Genomic DNA, 23,824 nt, shown 5'->3' on the forward strand with positions numbered 1-23,824 from the left:
GAAATCATGCTCCGTCCTGATAGTCAGTGTATGTCGTCATTATTAACCCACATGCTACATACGACCCTGACGTCACAAAGCTAGATATCACCTCCGTATATACTTGTTACTGCAGATGACGTCACACGAATGACGTCATTGCACTTATGCAGACAGTACGTATAATACATACTTTTTCAGCTATACGTTTGCTGCAGGATGTTATATACGGTTGTACGTAAGTCCAGAAACTACAGGAATTACGAATGTAACCTACGTTTTTAAGTATGCCACCTACAATTTTTTTTCTCAGTGTGCTTTGAAAACTAGTCACATGTTGGATTACGGTGAGAAAGCATTTTTTGTTGAAAATCATTGCTGTTTTCTTAAATGTTTGTGAGGTTAATCTACCTTAAGCCAAACATACCACTAACTAAAGGGTTTCAGGCAGTGTTGATGAGCGTGAGTAGTAGCTAATGCTCTCACCTTTGGTCCTGGGCTCGATTTCTGGCAAGGTCAGTCGGTCGAAAAGGTGTAACAGCTTTTTCAGGCCAGCTATCTTAAATGAGGATTTTCCTTGGATTTAATCATTCACACCAGGCAAATGCCGGGATGGTATCTAATTTACAGATCCCAAGCCGCTTCTTTCTTCATCCGTTCCTTATATCCTTCCCCGTACCGTGATTGTGTGTTCGACGAGGGTGTCAGCCCTTCAACGTGACGTGCTTAAGGCCATAGATGCCGGTAATGGCCATGACTTGTATCAATAAATAAATAAATCAGTATTAACGAGCGAGCGCTTGCAAGCGAAGTCGGGTCAGAGCGCCGCAATGCATGTTGTATTCGTCCATTATAATTAAAGCAAATAGTAACTGCAAAATTTTCCATTCCGCACACGACCTTTCCAGTCTACTCAGTTCACAAATTACTCACATGTCAATATCAATTATCTTTCTACAACATGAACTCATTCCACCTATAAACATTGTGTTTTTTACACTTTGTAGTAAGTTTTGTTCCCCCGTAATTCTACAGAACCCGAGAAATATATTACATACTTCTTTCTAAATTTTGTCAATTCAAACTCATAAATAGGACAGCACCATCGTTTTCTACATACAGTAAACGTTATATAATTTTTAAAAATTAGTAGTACAGTTCTCTTTCACACGCATTCATTCATTTTAATCATAAAATTATTGTTTTTATGCTTATGTATTCTACATTTGCACCCACTTATCCAGCGCCGTAACTAAGATTTTTTCTTGGGAGGGGTAAGCATTAATACGTGTATTTGGTGCTCCTAGAAAAAAGTTGTTTCTCAAATTCTTGGGCTCCCTCTTTCCATCTTTCTCTTACTCTTTATGGGCCCCTCGGAGCCTGTGGGCCCTCCGCACGACAAGGTCTGCGGGGTCGTTAGTTACACCTCTGGGCCGGTTCCATACATGAAAATGAATTAAGGGGACAAATATCAAAGCTATACGAATAAACATTATTTCCAGGGCCCCTAATAGTAGACCTTTTTTATTGAAATGGACCCACGACTCATTTTTGTTTTATGTGTTGTTTTGTTTATATAACATAGTGGAAATGTTCGATGCTTCATTTATAATTTCATGTTCGTATCGTATACGGAGTAAGAAAATTTTGTCTTAAAATGGGTACCCTCGAACGGCGGGGAGCTTCCCTGGGGAAGCAGTTGCCCCTCCCTCCTCAAGTTACGGCCCTGTCACTTATCGCATACTAGGGAGGTAGCCGGCCAAAAAATCTAGGGGAAGCCCGGTAGAAGTTTGGGGGTCCCGATTCAAACGTATTATAGTTAATCATCATATTATAGTTCAGGGCACAAACTTTCCGGTCGCTAAGTAGCCATTGGCGACTAGAAATTTAGAGCTGGCGACCAGTGTTCAGTAGGAATGGTTTCTGCCTGAGCTCAAAGGGCAGCGTATTTTCTGTTTCGTAAGAAAATAATTGTCACTGAGTGAGAAAACACGGAATGTGAAGTCTTTCTTTGTCAAACCAAAGGCCGTTTGGGGGTGAAAGGGAGCGGGACATCTCAATTTGAACGTGAGATATACTGGTGACCATTATTTTTGGATTGGCGAGTGCGTCTGACTGAAATATTGCACCCTGTTAAAGTTCATTTGCAAGTCTACTGTGAAAATTTTAGGGTGGCCAGTAAAAATTTAGAGGGGGCCCGCCCCTAGTCTCCATGGATACGGGCCTGTCACATACTAATATGATGTGGACCTATAATTAATTTTTATGTCAATTATATATTATGGATCTCCGAATTTTTTGTGGCAACAAATCTTTCGCGAAGTACATAATCAAATTTCAAATGTGGAAATGCTATATACAAATATCTCTTTAAGTATATTACTTCATTAATAGATAATCATTTTTAAACATATTTTCTTTACCGGTCTGTTACTCTAGTATAAAATTAATGAGTTGACACCAAGTCAGTTGCAAACACTGCTCAACTTACTATCACATTTAGTGACGTCATATGGTGTGGTGCTCTGGTTTTGTCAACCTAAGATCTCCCCTATCTCTACTCTGTTGTGCCAAGTTCTCCCGTGCTCTCCCAACTGTTCTAAAAATGGTTTGTGCGCATGCTCGTTAGTTGGCAAGCAGGAGGAAAGCACGGAGAAATAACTAGCGTTTTGTGAACAGGTCTTCTCGGGCTAGCAGCCAGGTGAATACTGTTATGTTATATCTTGCGACGTTTCGAGGGCTGACATCGTCCTCATCTTCAGGCGAATATGATGGTGCAATGGAGTGTATGAAATATATATACTCATGTAATTGGAGTCTTCTGATTGGTGGTTGAAATGGTGGCTTCTGATTGGTGCTTGAAATGGCGGGAAATGATTGGTGTCCATGTTTTACTCACAAGGGACACCACAAAATTGTCCGGCTCCGATTTCAAAAATTTTTTTCTAGCTGATAGAGGACATACATGTATTATTTGTGATTGCAGAAATTTTTGCCATCGTGCATGTTTTCTATTTTTTATAATTTTTAAGAGTTCTGATGTGGTTATTAGAGATTACTGCAGAAGTCCCTTACTAACCTTTGTAAACATAGCGTTAATGAAAGAACAACCATGTAGATACATATAAGACCTATGGGGAAGTTGTATGGTAGGTATGACCTTGACCGCAGCCATCTTGAAATCCGCCATTTTGAATTAAGGTCAAGTTTTTTAAAATAGGAATAGGGTAATGTGATATATAATTTCGGGCTAGAATTTAATCAGGAAGACAATGTTGAAGCTAGTTTTGAGATACACCTATTTGGGGAAACGTTACAGGCATTTAATTTTTCACTTACTACGTGCGAAAGTCCCTTACCTCCGCTTCTAATCCGCGTATTAATGATAAGAGGTGAATAAACGCATCGGTAATACATATTATGCCTAGAGGGAAGTGATACGGTAAGGGTATCCTTGACGGCAGCCATCTTGAAATCTGCCATTTTGAATTAAAGAATTAAAGTGAAGTTTGAAAAATGAAAACCATAGAATTTGATATCTCATTTTAATAGCAAATTTTCCCAAAAAGCCAATAATATGCTTCTGTAATTAACCAGTGTGAATTTAGGACTGCTTCTAATGAGCACCAAACGTCCATTATTCGATCTTTCAAATTGGCAACACTCCCAATTTTCACTGCATGTTTTAAGATTCCAACTGGCACTCTGCAATTGTTGCCATGGTTCATGTTTTCTAAATGTATTACATTTTTTTAAGAGTTGCGATTTGTCTGTTCGTGAATAATGTTGGGATAAGCACCCAGCAATCTTTCTGAATTTTAAAGACTTGCAATGGAATTATTTATTTTAAACGAGAATACATGAAGAACCTATGGACCTATGTGATGTAAAGAAATACAAATGAAATTATAACAAATTGGTGTTATACGAACACAAAATTATCAGGAAGTATAGCCTACATGTTGCGCAATCAACAAATAATAAAATATTTTTAATAAATACAACATTTAAGAAACAGCAGCAATGCTAGAAAATATCAAAGAGGCATTATATGAGTGTTCCCACAACATTATTTGTACCATGAACATAATATGAAAACAGGAACTGGTTTATAAAGAGGTGTAACATAATTGAGTGCCCGATCAATATTGATTATGAATTTTACAATCATGAATCATCGACAACAATCGCTAGAAAAGGAATGACTTTTTTGTCTGACTAGCTAAAAAATTGCCATAGAAAATAAATAAATAAATAAATAAATAAATAAATATACAATAAAGAAATAAATACAAAACAAAAGAAAAGACCCTTGATTTACACAACAATCATATTTCGTTTTCCTTTTTGAAGTGAATTTTCATTTGATTTTTCGTCTCATCTATTACACAAGCTACGTCTAACGTATTACCTGAATGCAAAGTTAAAGTTGTTTCGCTGTGCGATGACTCATGTCAGTAAACGAGTTTTTGAAGGGCAGGTATAGGAAATAAATAATTACATGACAAGTCTTCAAAATTCAGAAAGATTGCTGGATGTCTATCCCAACACTAATAATGAACTGACAAATCACAACTCTTAAAAAAAAAAATGTAATAAATTTAGAAAACACGAGCCATGGCAACAACTGCAAAGTGCCAGTTGGAATCTTAAAACATGCAGTGAAAATTAGGAGTGTTGCCAATTTGAAAGATCGAATAATGGACGTTTGGTGCTCATTAGAAGCAGTCCTAAATTCACACTGGTTAATTATAGAACAAAAATAAGCATATCATTGGCTTTTTGGGAAAATTTGCTATTAAAATGAGGTATCACATTCTATGGTTTTCATTTTTCAAACTTCATTTTAATTCAAAATGACGAATTTCAAAATGGCTGCCATCAAGGATACCCTTACCGTATCACTTCCCACTAGGCATAATATGTATTACCGAAGCGTTTATCCACTTATTATCATTAATACGCGGGTTAGAAGTGGAGGTAAGGGACTTTCGCACATAGTAAGTGAAAAATTAAATGCCTGTAACTTTTCCCCAAATAGGTGTATGTCAAGACTAGCTTCACCATTGTCTTCCTGATTAAATTCTAGCCCGAAATTATGTATCACATTACCCTATTCCTATTTTTAAAAACTTGACCTTAATTCAAAATGGCGGATTTCAAGATGGCTGCTGTCAAGGTCATACCTACCATACAACTTCCCCATAGGCTTTATATGTATCTACATGGTTGTTCTTTCATTGACGCTACGTTTACAAAGGTTAGTAAGGGACTTCTGCAGTACTCTTTAATAACCACATCAGAACTCTTAAAAATTATAAAAAATAGAAAACATGCATGATGGCAAAAATTTCTGTCATCACAAATTATACATATATGTTCTCTATCAGCTAGAAAAATTTCATTGAAATCGGAGCCGGACAATTGGGTGATGTCCCTTGTCAGTTGGAATCCTGTGTCTCTGTTAAGGTTCGTTTTTCCTTGTATGATTGCAACGGCTTCTTTTATCCTTCTGTCCCAAACTCTTGAGCATTTTGCTATTATTTCGGCATCTGTGAACAAAATTTTATGTTGCTGTTTGATGCTATGTTCAGCCAGTCCGGATTTTTCTGGTTGGTTTAGTCTGATGTAACTTCTGTGTTCTTTGCATCTGGCTTCAATGGTTCGTCCTGTTTGTCCAATATCTGACTTACCACATTCACATGGAATGCGGTAAACTCCAGGAGTTCGGAGGCCCAGGTCGTCTTTGGTTGATCGTATTAAGTTTTGTGCCACGATCAAAGGTGGCTCGAAGCGGGAGATTCGTTTCGTCTTACAATGCTCTAGGAAAGGGGGCTTTGGTTTGGAGTTAAGTCACCTGGAATTTTAACACGTGACTTCTGATTCACTTGTTCCTATTGAAGGTTTCCAAACTAGTTACTTATTACATAACAATATGTACCATCTAGATTTGACCCTCCCAAAAATCGATTTGGAATTTATTTCGTTATTGTGTTGTCAACCCAGGTATGATCCCCCTCCCCCCTGATTGAAGCATAAACACATTGTGCTCCTGAGTGTTTGTGGTGTTGAATGTGGTGTGTGTAGACCTATAATATATTTTTGAGAAGTTTTGATGCTGGGTATTTAAGTGTAGTGCTGTTTCCTTCTTTCTCTATATTTGTAACTATTTTCCGTGAAACTAGAACAATATATTACGATGAATGCGGCAAGTAATTTAGTGAAATATCCGTTTTCATCCCTATCATATGACGACAAGCTAAATGGAAGCAGGAAATTTCGGAAAGCAAATGCCTAATTTAAAATTGTGTGTTAAGCAAGTGATCTGTAATAAGGAGAGATTGCATCAATTTAGCATGAACATATATTTGAAAAAACAGTTCGAATTTGTGGTATGATGTATCCAATCCTTTATTTTGTTTTCCGTGTGTTGTTTGGGGGGGAGGGGGTTCTCAAGCTGGACAAAATCTGTTTCGTGTTTGTAATAAGTTTACTGTAGGCACAAACAACTTCATTCTAAATAACTCTCTCTCTCTCTCTCTCTCTCTCTCTCTCTCTATATATATATATATATATATATATATATATATATATATATATATATATATATATATATATATATGTATGTATAATGTGTGTTTGTTTTTGTGTGTGTGTGTGTGTGACTGTAATAAAATAATATTATTCGTGCCTTTACATGTACTCTTTTTTACGGATATGCGCTTATTTATTGTGTACGTTTTGGCACTACCATATCATATACTCACGAGCCGCCATTGCTCCCTTCTATTTCGATCCGAAACGTACCGTATTGAAGATTTCTTGCCATTACGGTATTACATTTCTCAAAAGGGATGTATGTGAACCGTGGCAGCTAGATATTTATGAAAATTGGTCCTCTGACTAACTGTGGATTGCTAATCATCGTGGTGATAGTCACTCGGTGCGGAAATGCCTTGTTTACCAGCTACATATAATACAAATACCAACAGTGACCGGGTAAGACTGTGCCGAGTTATGCTTCAAAAGTGCCGGAAAAAGACACAAAATGAAATACGTATACAAATAACCTGATATCTATGGGAGGGAACACGTGAGCAAGAACATGGCAGTACTGTAACAAAATCAGTGTTGCCATTCCAACACAAACTTCTAGTTTTTTAAATAGAACGTATAACATTTTATGACATTAAAACAGTTGGCATAAAACGAGAAAGAAAATAAGCAAAAGGCAGGTTATCAGTTTTGCCAAATAAGGGAGATACCAGGCTGTAAAGTTTTAAAAATTATGGGGCTTGTAAAATAAAAGAAAAAAATGTACAACAACAAGAAGGAACTAATGTGCAGTATGGAGTAAATTACAGCATGCACAACATCCAGTGACTAATGGGCTTAATGCAGGATTCACCCCGAAAATGGCTCATGTTAGAGTAGCCGTAGAAAAAAGAAGAAATCCCATATGACATAATGCGGAAATGTGAACAGCAAGACTTTCTGTAGTGCTGCAATTCCAATGGCGATTGTGTGAAATCTGTATTTCGATACATTCCTGACAGCTATGAAACGAACTGTCATGGGGTTACAACACTGCGTAAATTCTTCATGCCTTCCAAGCCACAGAAACGACATCATAGCGCCTGAAAAGAGTACAGTAATGCTGTTGTACGAAAGGAAACAAATGTGTGACAGGAAAGTACATCAGAATCAACTTACAAAGATTAATGACCTGCTAGGCGTTAGTCGAGAGTATAGGAAACGTTAGTATGTGAAACAACAATGAAGACAAAACCCACTGCATTCAGTTTGCCAGCAATATACAGGGGCAAAATATTTTAACATGATACACTAACAGCAGAAAATCCATAGATAGTATGGCAAAATACGCACATTTCTCGCTCTAGCCGCACACTCGATATGACGTATCAAGCCCGTTAGTCACTGGATGCTGTGCATGTTGTGCTTTACTCCCTTCTGTACGTTTGTTCCTTCTGCAGTCTTGTTGTTGTACATTTGTTCGTTGCATTGTACGGACCCTATAATTTCTAAAACTTTACAGCCTCATGTCTCCCTTATTTGGCAACACTGATAACCCGCCTTTTGCTTATTTACTCTCTCGTCTTATGCCAATTGTTTTAATGCCATTAAATGGTATCCGTTTTATTTGAAAAATTATAAATTTGTGTTGGGATGACAACAGTGATTGTGTGGCACTGCTGCCGTGTTCTTGGTCACGTGTCCCCTTCTCGTAGATATCAGGTTACCTGCATATATTTTTCATTTTCTGCCTTTTTCAGGCGATTATGGGGTATTACTCGGCACTGCTTTACTCACTCACTGCTTGGTATATGTATTACATGTAGCGGGTAAACAAGGCATTTCCGCACCGAGTGACTATCATCACGATGATTAGTGATCCACAATAAGTCACGGTACCAATTTTCATAAATATCTAGCTACCATGGTCTGCATACCTCCCTTGGGAATATTCTTGATAGAAGAATGTTATTGCGATGAAATGGTACTGCTCTGATTTTCTAAAGACAGATTCTGAGTTTTAGCTAAGTGTTTTATTTATTTATGGGTGAACAGTATTAATTGTGTAAATTTGAGATATGGTTCACGTTGCAGTGTCAAAAATTGCTGAATGAATTTTATTCGTAACAGCTGCAACTGCATTGTAACGAACTTTTAAGGGTTTTATTGTTAGTACGCATGAGTGGGTTATATAAATACAGGGTGTTTCAAACAACACCGACATTTGGAAGGTGATTCCTGACACCAAGATAAGACAAAAAATATAGACCAACCTGGCTGCATAAATACTTATTTTCGGAATTATAGGTTACCAGAAACATGAAAAAAAAATTAATCGTCCATAGCTCTAAAACTATGGGACCTACCGTAATCGGGTCAAGACTAGTGATGGGTAAATTCCCGGGAAGATATTTTTCGGGAATATTCCCCGGGAAAATTTCCGGGAAGATTCCCAAAAATGGGAGTATTCCGGGAATTTCTGTACAAACACAAAGAAAATTGAATTCTATTACTATATTATGATTTTAACCCTTTCCGGATCCTGGCCTTTTGGGCTATTTTTTAGACTTTCAGTCAAGCAGCTACTGTATCGACACTATTTATCCTAGGATCATGGTTCATACCTCATTCTCTTCAGAATAGAGCTGGCTTTCAAATGGTACCACTTGCATGCTCATACCATATACCAGAAGCGGGAAAAAATGTCAAAGTGAAAGTTTCGGAGGGAAATTTTTTTCTCGAACTTTGGCCCCCCCTGGACCCCCCTGTGTCAACGTAGCCATCTAAAAAAATCTGAGAAATAGTACTTGGTATACTGAATGTGTGTGTCAAATTTCAAGTTTCTATCTTGAATAGTAAGGGAGGAAGACATTTTATCAAAATTTCCCACCATGCCCCTAATTACCACAAAACACTATGATCTCAGGAAAAAAAATTCCTGAGATATACCTAATTACCCTAGGGTCATGTGTCGCCCATATTCTCTTCTGAATAGAACTGCCTTTCAGGCGGTACCATTCACATGTCTCCATCATGTATCTAAGGCGGGAAATTGCAGAAAAAGGGATTTTTTGGTCTAAATTTCCCTTTTTTCAACTTTTAGCCCATCTGGACCCCCCTGTTTTAACGCAGAAATCTGAAAGAAAATCTGTTAAATACTACTCGGTGGACTGAATGTTTGTGCACAATTTCAATCTTCTAGGTGCAAAAATAAGCCCACCAGAAAAAAATTCAGAAATTTCCCCATGTTACCCTATACAGAAGTATATTTTGAAAAAATTCACTGAGACGTCCCTAATTACCCTAGAATAATAATTCGACCGTCATTCTCTTCAGAATGGAACTGCCTTTCAGACGGTATGACTCACGTGTCTCCATCATGTATGTGAGACAAGAAAATCCTGAAAAACGGGATTTTTTGGTCTAAAAATCCCTTTTTTCAGTTTTCCCCCTCTGGACTCCCCCTCCCCTGTTTTAACGCAGAGATCTGGAAAAAAATCTGATAAATACTACTAGGTAGGCTGAATGTTTGTGCACAATTTCAATCTTCTAGGTGCAAAAGTAAGCCCGCCAAAAAAAAAAATATACCCACCATGTCCCATTTTTCCCTATATAGAAGTATATTCTTCAAAAAAATCCCTGAGACGTCCCTAATTACCCTAGAACAATGATTCGACCCTCATTCACTTCAGAATGGAACTGCCTTTCAGACGGTATGACTCACATGTCCCCATCATGTATGTGAAGCGGAGAAAATGACGAGGAACGGGATTTTGGGGGTAAAAATATCCCTTTTTTCACCACTTTGCCCCTCTGGTTCCCCCCTGTTTTAGCACTGACATCGGAACAAAAAATCTGGTAAATACTACTCGGTGCACTGAATGTTTGTGCAAAATTTCAATCTTCTACGTGGAAAAATAAGCCCGCCAAAAAATATTGAACATAGGCTTAGAAAATGAGAAAATAAATTTTTGACTTATGACGTCATCACATCCTATGTCTGGACGCAGGAAGGTCTGAAACCATACGTAATGTCTTCTACAAGGACTCTGGACTTGGAAAAAAAAAAATAAATAAATAAATAAAAATAAAAATAAATAAAAACGGACGTAAAAGCTCAAATAGAAGAGAAATAACGCAATGTACCATGAAAAACGCGTATGGTACAAAATTGTACCATAGGATCCCCAAAGGGTTAAAGGTAAATTCGTTTCTTATCACCGCATATTGTTATTGTTATGTCCAGAGGATTCTTCAAAATGTATATTCTGAACGGCATTATGTTATTTTATTAATATTTTATTATATTTAGAGAATACGCATAAATGTATATTTACTTACTATATGTTCTATGCAAGTAAATATGTGGAAAAATGGTATAGTAAGTCCACGTACATTTACACCACTAAACAGTTTAAATTTATATGTAAGTGGATTTTATAAACTTGACTCTACCATTGATATTATAAACATACTAGCAGCGTTCACCCCGCTTCGCTGCGGTCACCCCGGAACGCAATAAACTTTGTTACTTAGATAATTTTTACTTTTTCGCTTTCAAGTGATATGATAAAAACCATAGAAGATTGCAGTAAATCTTAACATTATATCGCCTGTCATTTATGTTAACCCGCCCCGCTTCGCTGCGGTCATCCCGGTGCTGGCATATTGTAAAAGTGTCTGTAAAAATAAGCAAATCAATTAAAAAATTTTAAACAGAAGATTCAAGCTATTTTCCGCTGTATATCGCCTGTCATTTATGTTAACCCGCCGAGTGACACGGTCATGCGGGTTGCATATAAATACGTTTATTTTTACCTATGATGAACTAATAACAAAGGATTTGTACGTTATGGACACTTGAATGGTCAATTATCTCAAGACACTGGTAATTAAAAATTAAAGTGATATGATAAAAACCATCTAGGGTCCAAATCCTAATAACCCCCCAAAAATGAAAGAAATTGGTTCAGCCGTATTAGCGTGATGAGCGGACAAAGGATTTTGTACGTTCTCTTTTATATATATAGATTAAATTTTTATATGTTATAAACAAATTAGGTTGGGTAACTAGCAGAAGACATATGTCTCACCATGTCTCAGAAGACACATTTGCACATACATATTTATGTTCACAATATTTCCAAGATACTGACCTAGCTTTATAATTTTGCATGTTACATTACCACACACGACCTTTCCTCCTGCCCATTTCTCGAAATTTCATGCGTTAATTCACATGTAAGAGAAGTCCGAGTACCTCTTCAGAAATTCGAGTCATAGAGAGGAGGCAGACAGACGTCTATTACTAGCGGTGGTTTGGGGTGTATTGATAGCACTTCATCTCTGTTTCTACATAATTTCTACATTACTTTACAAACTGGTTCCTTTTCATCATTTTTAAATTAGTGCTTTGCTACTTTTTAGTGCAAATGGAAATGGAACTTTAAATGTCATATTATTAGTTATTTAAAGTACTGTCAAAGAATTCTATTTTTTAATCTCCAAATTATTTAAAACCTAGAAGTAAATAATAATAAATGAAAATAAAGTAATTAGATACATGGTTCTTATAATTTGGAAGATAAGGTAAAGCAATAGAAATAAATTCCTTCCCGTGAATTTATATGCCAGGGAAAAACCTAGGAATATTCCCATTTTTTATTTTCCTTCCCATCGGGAATATTCCCACTGTCCATCACTACTCAAGACTTCACTTAGGAACTAATATGTGTGCTATTCAAAAATACATACTTCAGAATCCTAAAGAACTTACCCAATAATTTTTATAAAGGGAGTTGGGCTACGGACATATAATTTGAAGCACTCACCAACTACCTCTATAAAAATTGTTACGGAAATACCGCAGGATTCTGATACTTGGACATTTGGATAGGGTACACACTAGTTCCTAAGTTAAGTCTTGACCTGACTACGGTAGGTCCCATAGTATTTGAGCTATGGACTTTTAAAGTTCAGGTTTTCATATTTTCGGCGGCCTATAACTCCGAAAGGAAGCATTTGTGTGCACTCAGGTTGGTCTATACGTTTTCTCTTATCTTGGTGTCATGAATCACCTCCTAAACGTTGTCGGTGTTGTTTTGAAACATCCTGTATATTAGAAGGGTGAGCGAGTATAAGAATAGCTAAGGAGAGTAAGGGGACTGGAGGAATAAGTTTTTTTTTACTTTTGCTCAGGAAAGGAGATTCAGGGTAAGAATTGCCTAAGGCCAAAATATTTCTAAATCCGCCCCTGATTAAGATCCATTGGTTTTCAACCCCATCAACCTTATATTTCAGAATTTCTTTATTTCAATTTACCTGTGAGTACTCAAAGGTTCCCTAGGAGACAAGAATTGGACTGTTTTGTCTGGTAGAAGTATCCTGACTATTTCAAAAGAAGTGCCTTGTCTTGTCTCGTGGGCATTTCTGAGCCCTCCTCCGATGCTCTTTTCCTGTTGGTGCTATTGAACTCAGAACCTTAAGATTGCTAGGTGAGAATGTTAACTACCGGTATTACCTATATATTAAAATGTTAGGTTTATACGTTTGCCTCCAATCCTTTCGACAATGATATCTCGCAAACGGCAAAGAAATGTGCCGTTTTCGCTGGTCGATTCCAAATTTCGTGTAGATTCTCCAGTTTTAATTGGATATTTAAAGAAAGAAGCAGTTATTTCTTTACTGCAATTTTTAGGGGTACACTGGAAGTTTTGAATTTTTTTTTAAAAAAAAACAGCATATCCTATGAGTTATACATTCCAACACAACATAGTTGTACTTAGGGGTTGTATATCTCTCAGGCGTTTGTTTCATGGCCTAATGATGAAAAACGAAGGAAAACCATTTCTTGAGGCTAAGACGAATCTTTATTGTTGGAGGAGTTTTGCCCAATGAACACCATATATAACGGACATTATAATTAATTGTGTATGTAATATATTTGCTTATTACATACTGCATGCAAGAAGAAAGAAAACACTGATCATACATGAATTAGAAATTCCAACCGGAAGTAGGCTCAATCTTGGAAATGATGCGAGATTAAAAACATAATCGAAAAAAAAATCTCCTCTTTATGGTATGACGTCTTTAGTTAGTCAGGAAGAGCTGTATGATCTGATCAGAGACTTAAACCTTCTCAAGTCTAAGGCCCTGTTGCTTGCATCACGACTTCAACAATGGAATCTACTAAACAAAGTTGTGAATATATCGATGTATAGGAAAAGAGAGGTTAGCCTAGTTCCTAATTTTACAAAGGACGGTGATTTGGTGTATTGCAGTGACATTCCATCGCTTATGGGACAACTGAAGTTGAACTACAACACTGAAAATTAGAGTCTATTCGTAGATTCCTCTAGGATAAGTCTCAAGGCAGTGTTACTACACAATGGCAATGAAAAGCCAGCCATCCCTATTGCTCATGCTGTACATATGAAAGAAACATACGAGAACATGCGCAACCTATTGCAGAAAATAAAGTACGAACAGTTCCAGTGGTCTGTATGCGCTGACATTAAGGTTATTGCCATCCTCACCGGTTTACAAGGAGGTTACACAAAGCACTGCTGCTTCTTGTGTCATTGGGATAGTCTAGCCAAAGATCAGTACACCATCACAAAATGGCCGCCAAGGAAGCAATTGGTCCCAGGGGAGATGAACGTGGCTAATGAACGTCTTGTGGATCCGAAGAAAATATTCTTACCACCACTTCGTATCAAATTAGTGCTCATGAAGGTCTTCGTCAAGGCTCTGAACCGGGATGGTGAAGCATTTAATCATCTCAAAAAACCAAGGTGAAAGAAGGAGTTTTTAAGGGACCTCAAATCAGAGACGCTTTTAAGGATACTACATTTTCTTCTAAGCTTAATGAAGTGGAAAGTGAGGCTTGGGAGGTTTTTCGAGAAGTGTGCAGTAACTTTCTAGTGAATCATAAGTCACCTGATTACAAAGACATTGTGGGCAGGTTAAATACTTCATTTCGTAACATGGGATGTAATGTGTCCCTAAAGTTACACTTCCTGCATTGCCACCTGGACTTATTCCCTGAAATGTACTGCTTGGAGAAGATCTCTGACGAGCACGGGAAAAGAGCTACCATGGAGAGGCGCTACAGTGGTAAATGGAGTGTGAATATGTTGGCAGACTTCTGTTGGAATGTGACACACGAAATACTCTATAGTTATTACAAGAGGAGTAGGAAAACGAAGTGATACGTTAGTGTTAAACTTTAACTTTTTATGCAATTTTATCTGCATGATTTATATTGATATTTAAATTATAACGTGCAAATTATTATGGGTGGAGAATAGCATATTTGGGCGGATATTGAAACACCCCCCTCCTCGCTGAAAACTGGTACATCCTGGAGAAAAACGGGTTACGGATTCGAACTCAGGAGCTCGAAGCCTATAGGAATCACCTATTTTCGTTCGTGGGAGCGAAAGAAATGTTTCATTTTGACAACCAGTGATATTGGATGGATAAGAAGTCGAAGTATTAGGAAATGAGATGCCATTAACATTTCTATGTTTATAGTACATTTTTGAAATTCAGTTACCTAATATGATGAGTAATGTATGCCGTTCAAAATTCAATTTCCTGTCTAAATAATTCTACATACAAGGCTTGACAGGAAATTGAAGATACAAGCGAAAAATAAGCGAAAAACAAGAAATCTAGAAGGCTACACTCGATATACTAATACAGAAACAATTTTTAAACATAACTGTCACAATTGACTAAACATTTGCACAAATACGGAAAATGTATTCCAAAAGCCTAAAAATACGGCTCCTGAGTCTGGAACAACTCTGACCTCATCCTCGTCGTAAAATTTTTAGACCGAGATGCTTCTTTAGGTAGAGCCATAGATGGTGGACACTGGGTGGGAGGTCCATGCAGTTTAAGGACGCCCCATTGAAAATGAGGAAGCAAATCATTAGTCATCAGTGATGACGAACGGCCTCCAACTTCCCTTTTCATTGTGAATATTACACGCGCCTTCTGTAAAGGCATGGTACCATTTCGTCTCATTTTGCTGATTTATTAGATTCCCGCACACAGATACTATATCTAGATAGATCTCTGATTGACGCTCTCCTAGTGCTTGCTGAAACTTGATCATGCAGCACACTCACATCTGACGGTATTCGGTTTTTCGCCATTGCCATTTTCAACACGTGCTTCCCACCACACAAGACTCAGCGCAGTGCTGAAGAATCACTCTCAATCCTTTTCGCATGGATCAAGGATACTGCCAGTGTTGCCAACTTTGATACACACTTTCCCCCTAAATGTGCATACGTGTTCGTATCTTTGCTTTACTCAGAAGCCTCGTATAAACATATTTCTCCTTATATATATATATATATATATATATACATACATATATATATATATATATATATATATATATATATATATATATATATATATATAGATATAGATATAGATATAGATAGATAGATAGATAGATAGATATATGTATCATACCAGGACTTACCTGAATGTCGGTTCCTCATTTGTTTGACAATTTCTGTCGTAACCCTCTACGTCTGTTTCCCCATCAGCTTGATGTTCAATCTTGACACAAGACACTAAATCAGCCAAAATGGGCTTCGTTTCTATCTCATCTTCAACACTAAAAGCCTTTTCCTTCTCTTGACGATCATCTTTTGATGAGAGTTTCTTGCTACCTCTTAGATTATAATTTACACATTTCAATTCCAAGATGTTTGTAGCAAATTTATATCTCACTACGTGATATCCTTCTCCAAATACTATATTGCCATTTTCCATGGTTTGATTCTTAATGTTTTCGTTATACATTGGATTTTGCTTACTTCTCCTTAGATTATACTTCAAGCTTCTTTGTTCCAAGGCATTCACTTTGTTGCCTGACCGAATCACATAATAACTTTTATTTGGACAGTCTCGATTTCTGGATGCATGAGAAGAACAGTTTTCGGAATTTACTGTAAAATATTTTGCAGCTTGACTAGTAGATGGACGTGTGTCTTCAAAATTATTATTATCATAAACTTCATTCTCCCTTTTAATGTTGGAGATTGCTTGTGATAAATTAATTTCAGAAATTTGGTCAAGGTCTTGTTTATTATTTCCTGTAAGATTCCTTTCAAAATTATCCATTTCAGTGTGTTAGGATACAAACAATAAAATAACTGTAATCATTGGTGACAAATTGAAGTATTAGAGACAATGTCTTTGTATTTTGTTAACTACAGATGATCGCTCACATAATCGCAGATATAAAGCTTTTTAAAATTATTTTATTGTCCAGGATTATATCTTATCTGATCCCTATAGAGGCTAAATTCTAAACTTCCTGGTAAGTCATATGAATAACTGTTGCACTCTCTGCTTATTTCCTCCTGTAGATGATTACAAAAGTGTTTATATTAAATGATTTTTACGATGCTAATAACTGTTTCTGTAAATATGTAAGTTTAGAAGCCATCTCCTGTGGAAAAATAAATAAATGAACAAATAGAAATCACATTAAAACACAAAAGAATAATAATTACAACGTAATTTTTCATTAAAGAATTTTTATTTTCGTAACATCTTGAATTAAAACAATTATATTAATATCAATGTACGGGGTGATCAAATGGCATCTTTATTTGTTGAGGACAAAAAGCTCCAAACTAGTTTGTCTTCTGGGTGATAGTTGCAAAATAGTATATTCAATGTGCTACGTATATCTGATTTCACGCCAATCTCCCATTACAGGTGGCAGACAAGAGGAAAAATGGGGCAAAATAAAAGAGCAAATTAATAAACTTAAATGAGAGCCAATTATATATTTATTTCAATGTTCCTCAGATGAGTTTGTTGTTTGTGCCCAAGGCAAACAGATAAAACCTACGTCCCTTTCTGAACTTCCCTTCTACTTCTGGCTTCCTAAAAGTTTTGTTTGTTACAGCACAAAGAAAAAAAATATATATTGTCTAAAGAAACAAGTGCGCATTCAGCTCCTGTGTAGTTTCAAGTATGTTTTTGTAGTATCATGCACATTTAGGTTTGTTTGGAAAGACAATTACGTTTCACATTTTTAATTATAAATTACCAAGTTGGTTGTCCTCATAAGTAACAGTTAAAGTCATTTTTGTAATCCTATATAAGTACTTTATGGGCGTTAAACGGGGCATATTCCATTTAGACGGGGCATATAATAAACTAGATATTTTCTATTCCTCCCCCCCCCCCTCAACTGCTCTACTTTAATTGATATAATTGGGATCTTTTATAAATCTTTGATCTGTACTGTGTATCGTGATTCCAAAGGCGCCAAGTTCTCAAAATCAATAGGCGTGCTTTCACAGTGCACCACCAAGGTAACTTGGGATATGGAAGGTCCCAGAGGCTTCCGGAGACCTCGGAAGTCTTTAACGGAATGTTTTGGAAATTGATTCTCCTGAAAATGCAGTTTTGGTTATTTTTGAATGAAAATGACAATTTTTCGTGTCTGATTTCTTTCTTTTTTTCTTTTTTGTTCTTTTTCCACAGTTGAAAATATGTATTCTCGAATGGGAATACAATGGAGTAACCACAAAGATTCTAGGAATACAAATTTCTAATACCTGATCTAACTTCTCGTCACGCCATTCTGAATTCCGACCAATTGTGATATAAGAAGTGTGACAGATTTGGGGGATATGGTACGCTAAAAAGCTCCATCAATATGTCAATTAAAAGAATTTATTCTCACTGCCACAATTCCGGAATTTTACGTATATTCATTTTTGGTAAAGTCTACCCAAACTTTATACCTGTCTGCCCTCTCCACCAACAGCACAAATCTGTCTTCAACATTGGGGGGACGGATAACACCGTTCTCCTAAGCTTTTTATTTATTTATTTTTTAAATTTTTTTAGCGATGTTCAAAATATTTATGTAGTTGGAAAACAATGCTGTGGAAGATGAGGGAAACAGAGTTGTTTTCAACATGGGGAGGGGGACTGAAACTTATTTGAAACTTATTCTGGGGGGACATCAATTTCATCTCACTTTCCTTTGTGGCAGTCGGACACAAATCATCACATTTCTTTTCCCCCCAAAAATAAAAAAAACATTTTAAATTGGATGATTGGGGGGACAGAGTAGTTGTAGGACCGATATGTAAACATTCCAAACGATGGGGGTCCTTTGTTAAATCAATAGCAACCCTTTGTATTCGTAATAGTAAAGCACCAGCGGGTTGCACCGCAGACAATAGGTAGAAAGTATAGTTGTATAGAAATACAGTATTGTTTAAATGACATATGATGAAAGGTAATGGGTAGTGTACTATTGTATGTATAGTAGTGACACAAAAAAGAATAATAAAAGATGTCAAAGTTGTAAAGATAAATGATTTTTTTAAAAACCTTGGAAACTTGTTGAACAATGTGAAGCTTGTTATAAAGAATAATAGAACTATAGAATACTTTGCAAGTGTATGTAAAGAGAAACCTTGCAGCTGTATGCGTTAAAGAATAATAATTTAGGTGATGAACAATAGTGGATTGTTATAAAGAAAAAGAAAAAGAAAAAACTTTTTAACCCGGCGGCGGCGGAAACGCGGACGCGGCGCGGGAAGACGCGGGGGCGCGAACGGAAAATACCCGCGTACGCGGGCGCGTGACGTCATTTGAAATTTTTATTTAAATATTGGTTTTAAAAAATAGGCATGTATAGTTTTGTTAACGATGGAGAACCGTCAGTTTGTAGAAGACATTGATGTGAAGCATAAGTTAAACGCTGAGAATGAATATCCAGATTCTCCAGATTGTACATTTGATGAAAATGAATTAGAAAGATATGAAAACGAAAATATAAAAGTTTATACAAGTGATAGTGATGAGGGAATAGATAATGAAGTGTATGAATTTTCGGAGGATAACTCAGATTTTGAGGCGGAATCAAATGACGAAGTGGTATCAAATGTGGATACGCCGCCATGTTCACCTGATTTATCAGAATTAAGTTGGAACTGTGAATGTGGTGTTAACTATGTGGATGTGAACTGTGTAAGAGACTGCATTGCAAAATAGAAACCAAATGATTATTTAATATGCTATACATGCTATTGGCACGATATATGTGAATGGTCTCATGAATGTTTTTATTGTAATGAAGACGTTTTAGACATTCGTGTTTGGTCTGTGTTAGTGAATCCTCGTGTACAGGAGGAATTGTTTGAGATTTATGCAGAAACACATACAGTTATTACACCATTAACAAGAGATTATTTTAATATTACATTTGGTGAACTATCAGTGGATGTGAATGTACGAAAAGAACTTTTAAGTATTTTTCTTGAAAAAGACAGATCGAACGACTATAGTGAGGTGTGTTAAGAAAACGTACTGTACATAATGTATTTCGAAAATAATTTTTGTGTATCATGTAGTGAAGAACATATTAGTGAAGTTTGTGTTTTAAAAACTATAAGTGTATACTTACGCTTTAATAATAATATTTCTTGTGAACATTGCTTGCTGCATCTTGAACATCAGTGTTTATTTCATGATGATATTGGAACTTTTGCTGTAGAATATTTATCCAACGATATAACTCTTATTGATTTATATGAAGTGTTTGAAGAACACCATAGTGAAATTTCAAGTATAAACTTTATACGCAAAACGCGTGATTGTTTAAAGAACACTGAATTTGTTGGACAAATTATACCGTTTTTCTTAGAACGTAAACATAAAATTTCACCATGTGTTAATGAATACATTATTGACATACAAGGTTCTAAGATTTCAAATCATGAATTTATTATACGTGAATTTTGTTTAACTGCGTGTGATGATACAGTAAATTTGCATTGTTTAATAAAATCACCAGTAGAATACAATGTACTTCCATTAGGTTGTCAAAAACAAATTGAATGGTTAACATTAAACTTACACGGATTAACTTGGAATGATAAATGCGGATATACTGTATTACACATACGTAACCTTATATATCAACTTTGTAAACAAGATGCAACCTTTTATTGTAAAGGTGCAGAAAAAACACTTTGGATTAAAAATATTTTTGCACTAGCTAATGTTATTGATTTGGAAAGTAAACAGTGTCCACCATTAAACACAATGCATGCAAACGTATGTAATGATTATTGTGCTTTTCATGAACAAAATATTAAACCTGAGAAAAAATCAGCATGTGCATTTCGTAATGCACAACAGTTATGTTATTGGTGGAAGTTTCAACGTACTATAACATTAACTAATGCATTTGCAAAGTTGTAAAAAGGATATGATACGTTCTTGTAAATAAAAATACAAGATTTTCAATTGTAAATAAAAAACATTTTATTAAACTAATCTACTTGTTTTTTCTTTTTCATTATATTGGTTACATGATTGAATACAATTTTATCATTTTGTTTAAGATTATTTTTTTTGAACAAATTTAAACATTTGTTAAAGCTTTTCTTTCGTACAATATGATGCAGAAAGTACAACACAAATTGTCCACACAAGATTGAATTATCATCTTGATATGCGGAACTATTTGTAAAATATATTTTACAATTTTTATTTAAAAAAGTTTTTATTTCTTTTGGAAATGGTAATGCTAGGCTATCGAAATAGTATCCTCTTTGATTTTCATCAATGAATACACACACCCAATGTGTACCACTTGAAGATGAATTGCTTAAATTTATAATAAGTCCAGCCGGTGGTTGCACAGTTTTTGGTATTCTATCAATAGGATAAATGCCATGTACATTTGCACCAGTAACTTTATCACGAAGTAACACTTTTATTAAATCATCCGTGTACATAACTTTTGTTTTTTAAATTCACATCACATCACTTCACTTTACATCACTTTATACGCGTATATGTTGGAAGACCTAGTGGAGTATATGGAATATGCTCATAAAACGAAATAACATGTTTAAAATATTCATGACAGAGTTTTTTATAACTTTTCCAATAACGATGAATGGTGCTAACGCATAAAAAATACTTTTGACAAACTTCATAGTATGATACCTTGCAACTCTTTGAATAATCAAGCAAAAATATTACAATATACAATGTTTAACACACTTTGTACCAGTAGGACACATGTAATTCATATGCTTAGAAGTGAACAGTTATACTTCTTTTATTAAAATGATAGTTTTAAAAAGTATTATCAGTATATATATTTCTATCTTTATCAATTTGAATTAAAGAATCAAACTGGGCGTACACAATACATGTTATAGGTTCAGTTAAATTTTCAGAAAAGGAAACTAACATTTACAGGCGCATCACGCACAAGGTCCCAAGTGCAGTCATCTAATGTTGCTGTAGGTGATGGAATAAATGCATAAAGAGTATAGCCGTGTGGATATTCTTCAGGAGTAATAGTATGTGCATCATCTTTATAATATAAACCAGTACCGGAAAACAGAGAATGGTAACTTAGAAGGTACAAATTGTTTTTAAAATCGGGGGTGAGGAGACTGGGAGGAAAAGATTTTGATCCAACTTGTAGCTGCAGTTTGTTAACGTTAAAGTGTTGAAAATGAAATGGATTTAGTTCTGATTTTCCATTAAATGCCGAATTGGAAACAAATCCGATAACAACACCTTTAGGTACGTTACCCAGAAAAATATTATCAAGATTGTATGAATTAACGTTTGCAGGAATAGTATAGATCTTGTTTGCACTCTTGTAAGGGGATATTTTGTTGTTTCATGATTCATATTAGTATTGATTTCCATTGCCAAATGAGGTGCAACATCAATGCGACGTATATGTAGAGTAACATCTTCAAGTTTTACTTTATAAGAAGTATTTACAGGAGATAATAAACAAAAAGCATCTTTACTACGATGTAATTTTATACGAAGACCTACTTTATTTACAAGTGCTCTTGGTAATCCAGCAATATCTGTATACAGACGACCATATATTTCAAATGATTTACTATTTTTAATATAATTAGCACGTTGTTGAAAACCTACATTAGTATTTCCTATGATATCAAATTGTTTAGCAGTATCTTTATACCACATACCTAATTTCAAATGTGTATCAGAAGCATCACGGGAATAATTTAATAATGTTTCAAGGTACGCACGATAAGGATAAAATCCTGATGAAGAAGTAATTAATTTATCATTTAATGAAATGTCAATTTGACTAAATAACGAATGTAGGAAATTATTTGTTGGTGCTACAACATCAGTGTCAGCTAATGGTGTGTCATCAGGTTTTGTAATTTTACAACGTACGTAAAGATAAAGATATGCAGTATGAATAAATTCTCCTGTTTCACCGGGAATAAAAAATTCAATAGGTCCATCAGAACTTAATGTTGAAATTGGACGGTATTCAGCATTAAAGCAAGATTCAATTGCAGTTTGTGTCATTGGAGTACTAAATAAATCGAAATCGTTGGTACAGCATTCCACACTGCTTGAATTAAGTAGTGCCATTATGAAAATATATCTGTAACACGACTTATTTTTCTTTTTACTTTTCTTTTGCTTTTGCTTTTGTTTGTACGCTTACGTTTAGTTGGAGGCCCAAAACGAATAATTGCCGGAGCTTTACGCTTGCGTGGCCATCTCTTACCACTTCCAGTTAATAACTGACCAACTTTGTTAACAGCTTTTGTCTTTAATGTTTCACCAGCTTGTTTTACACGTGCACGAACAGATTCTTTAAATGGTTTATCTTCTAATACATCACCCGCTACTTGTATTCCCGTTTGTAATGCTTGTCGACCTAAAGTTTTTGCACCCTGTTTAAGAAATGGTAATGCAAAACGAAATAATCCTTGGAAGAAACTACCTATACCATGTCCCCGTTGATATACAGGTCCTGAAAAGTATGGGATACCATGTCCGTAATGTCGTCTAAATTTCATTTTTAAAATATAATTAATTAATTACTTTTTATTAGGAGAGCGCTTAAAATGAAGTGTAACACTTAGTGTCCCAGAACGAAATGGCAAATTTCGTCCTGCATGGTCTTTTAATAGTATTTCAATACTGTTAAATGAAAACTTTGCAAGTGGAAGATAATAAATATCTTGAAATGTTAATGTTTTTACTTTACCGTATTTTACATTTGATATTGTTGCAATACGTAATAAAGGTGCTTTTGTATCACCTAGAAACTGATATTGTATGATATCAGTATAAATAAAAATTTGATGAAGATATCCAATATCAACATATGGTTGTTTAAATCCACGTTTATACAAAACAAGATCTTTATGTTGACGAAGTCCTAATTGCATTGCTAATGTTGCTGATAATAAGGCAGATTCAACACGATCAC

General features: G+C 35.5%; 1 protein-coding gene across 7 annotated transcripts in view; it reads right to left on the reverse strand.

The window, feature by feature from the left end:
- Positions 1-23,824, reverse strand: part of LOC145689963 (uncharacterized) — a 149,260-nt gene that overhangs the window by 59,447 nt on the left and 65,989 nt on the right. For 4 of the 7 annotated variants that reach the window (XR_014132129.1, XM_081764356.1, XM_081764352.1 and 1 more), the window contains one exon: positions 16,019-16,996. The exons of 1 other annotated variant lie outside the window; for it this stretch is intronic. Coding sequence is in view for 3 of the 6 variants with exons in the window: in XM_081764356.1 (XP_081620482.1) it covers positions 16,019-16,665 (647 nt within the window). In the remaining 3 variants the exon portion in view is untranslated. Of the gene's footprint in view, positions 1-16,018; positions 16,997-23,824 lie in introns of those variants that run through there. 2 more of the 7 variants (XM_081764353.1, XR_014132130.1) reach the window with 2 other exon arrangements.

Source organism: Thermobia domestica, chromosome 7 (assembly GCF_964235325.1).
Source record: "Thermobia domestica chromosome 7, izTheDome1.hap1.1, whole genome shotgun sequence".
In the NCBI taxonomy this organism is placed as follows: Eukaryota; Metazoa; Arthropoda; class Insecta; order Zygentoma; family Lepismatidae; genus Thermobia; species Thermobia domestica.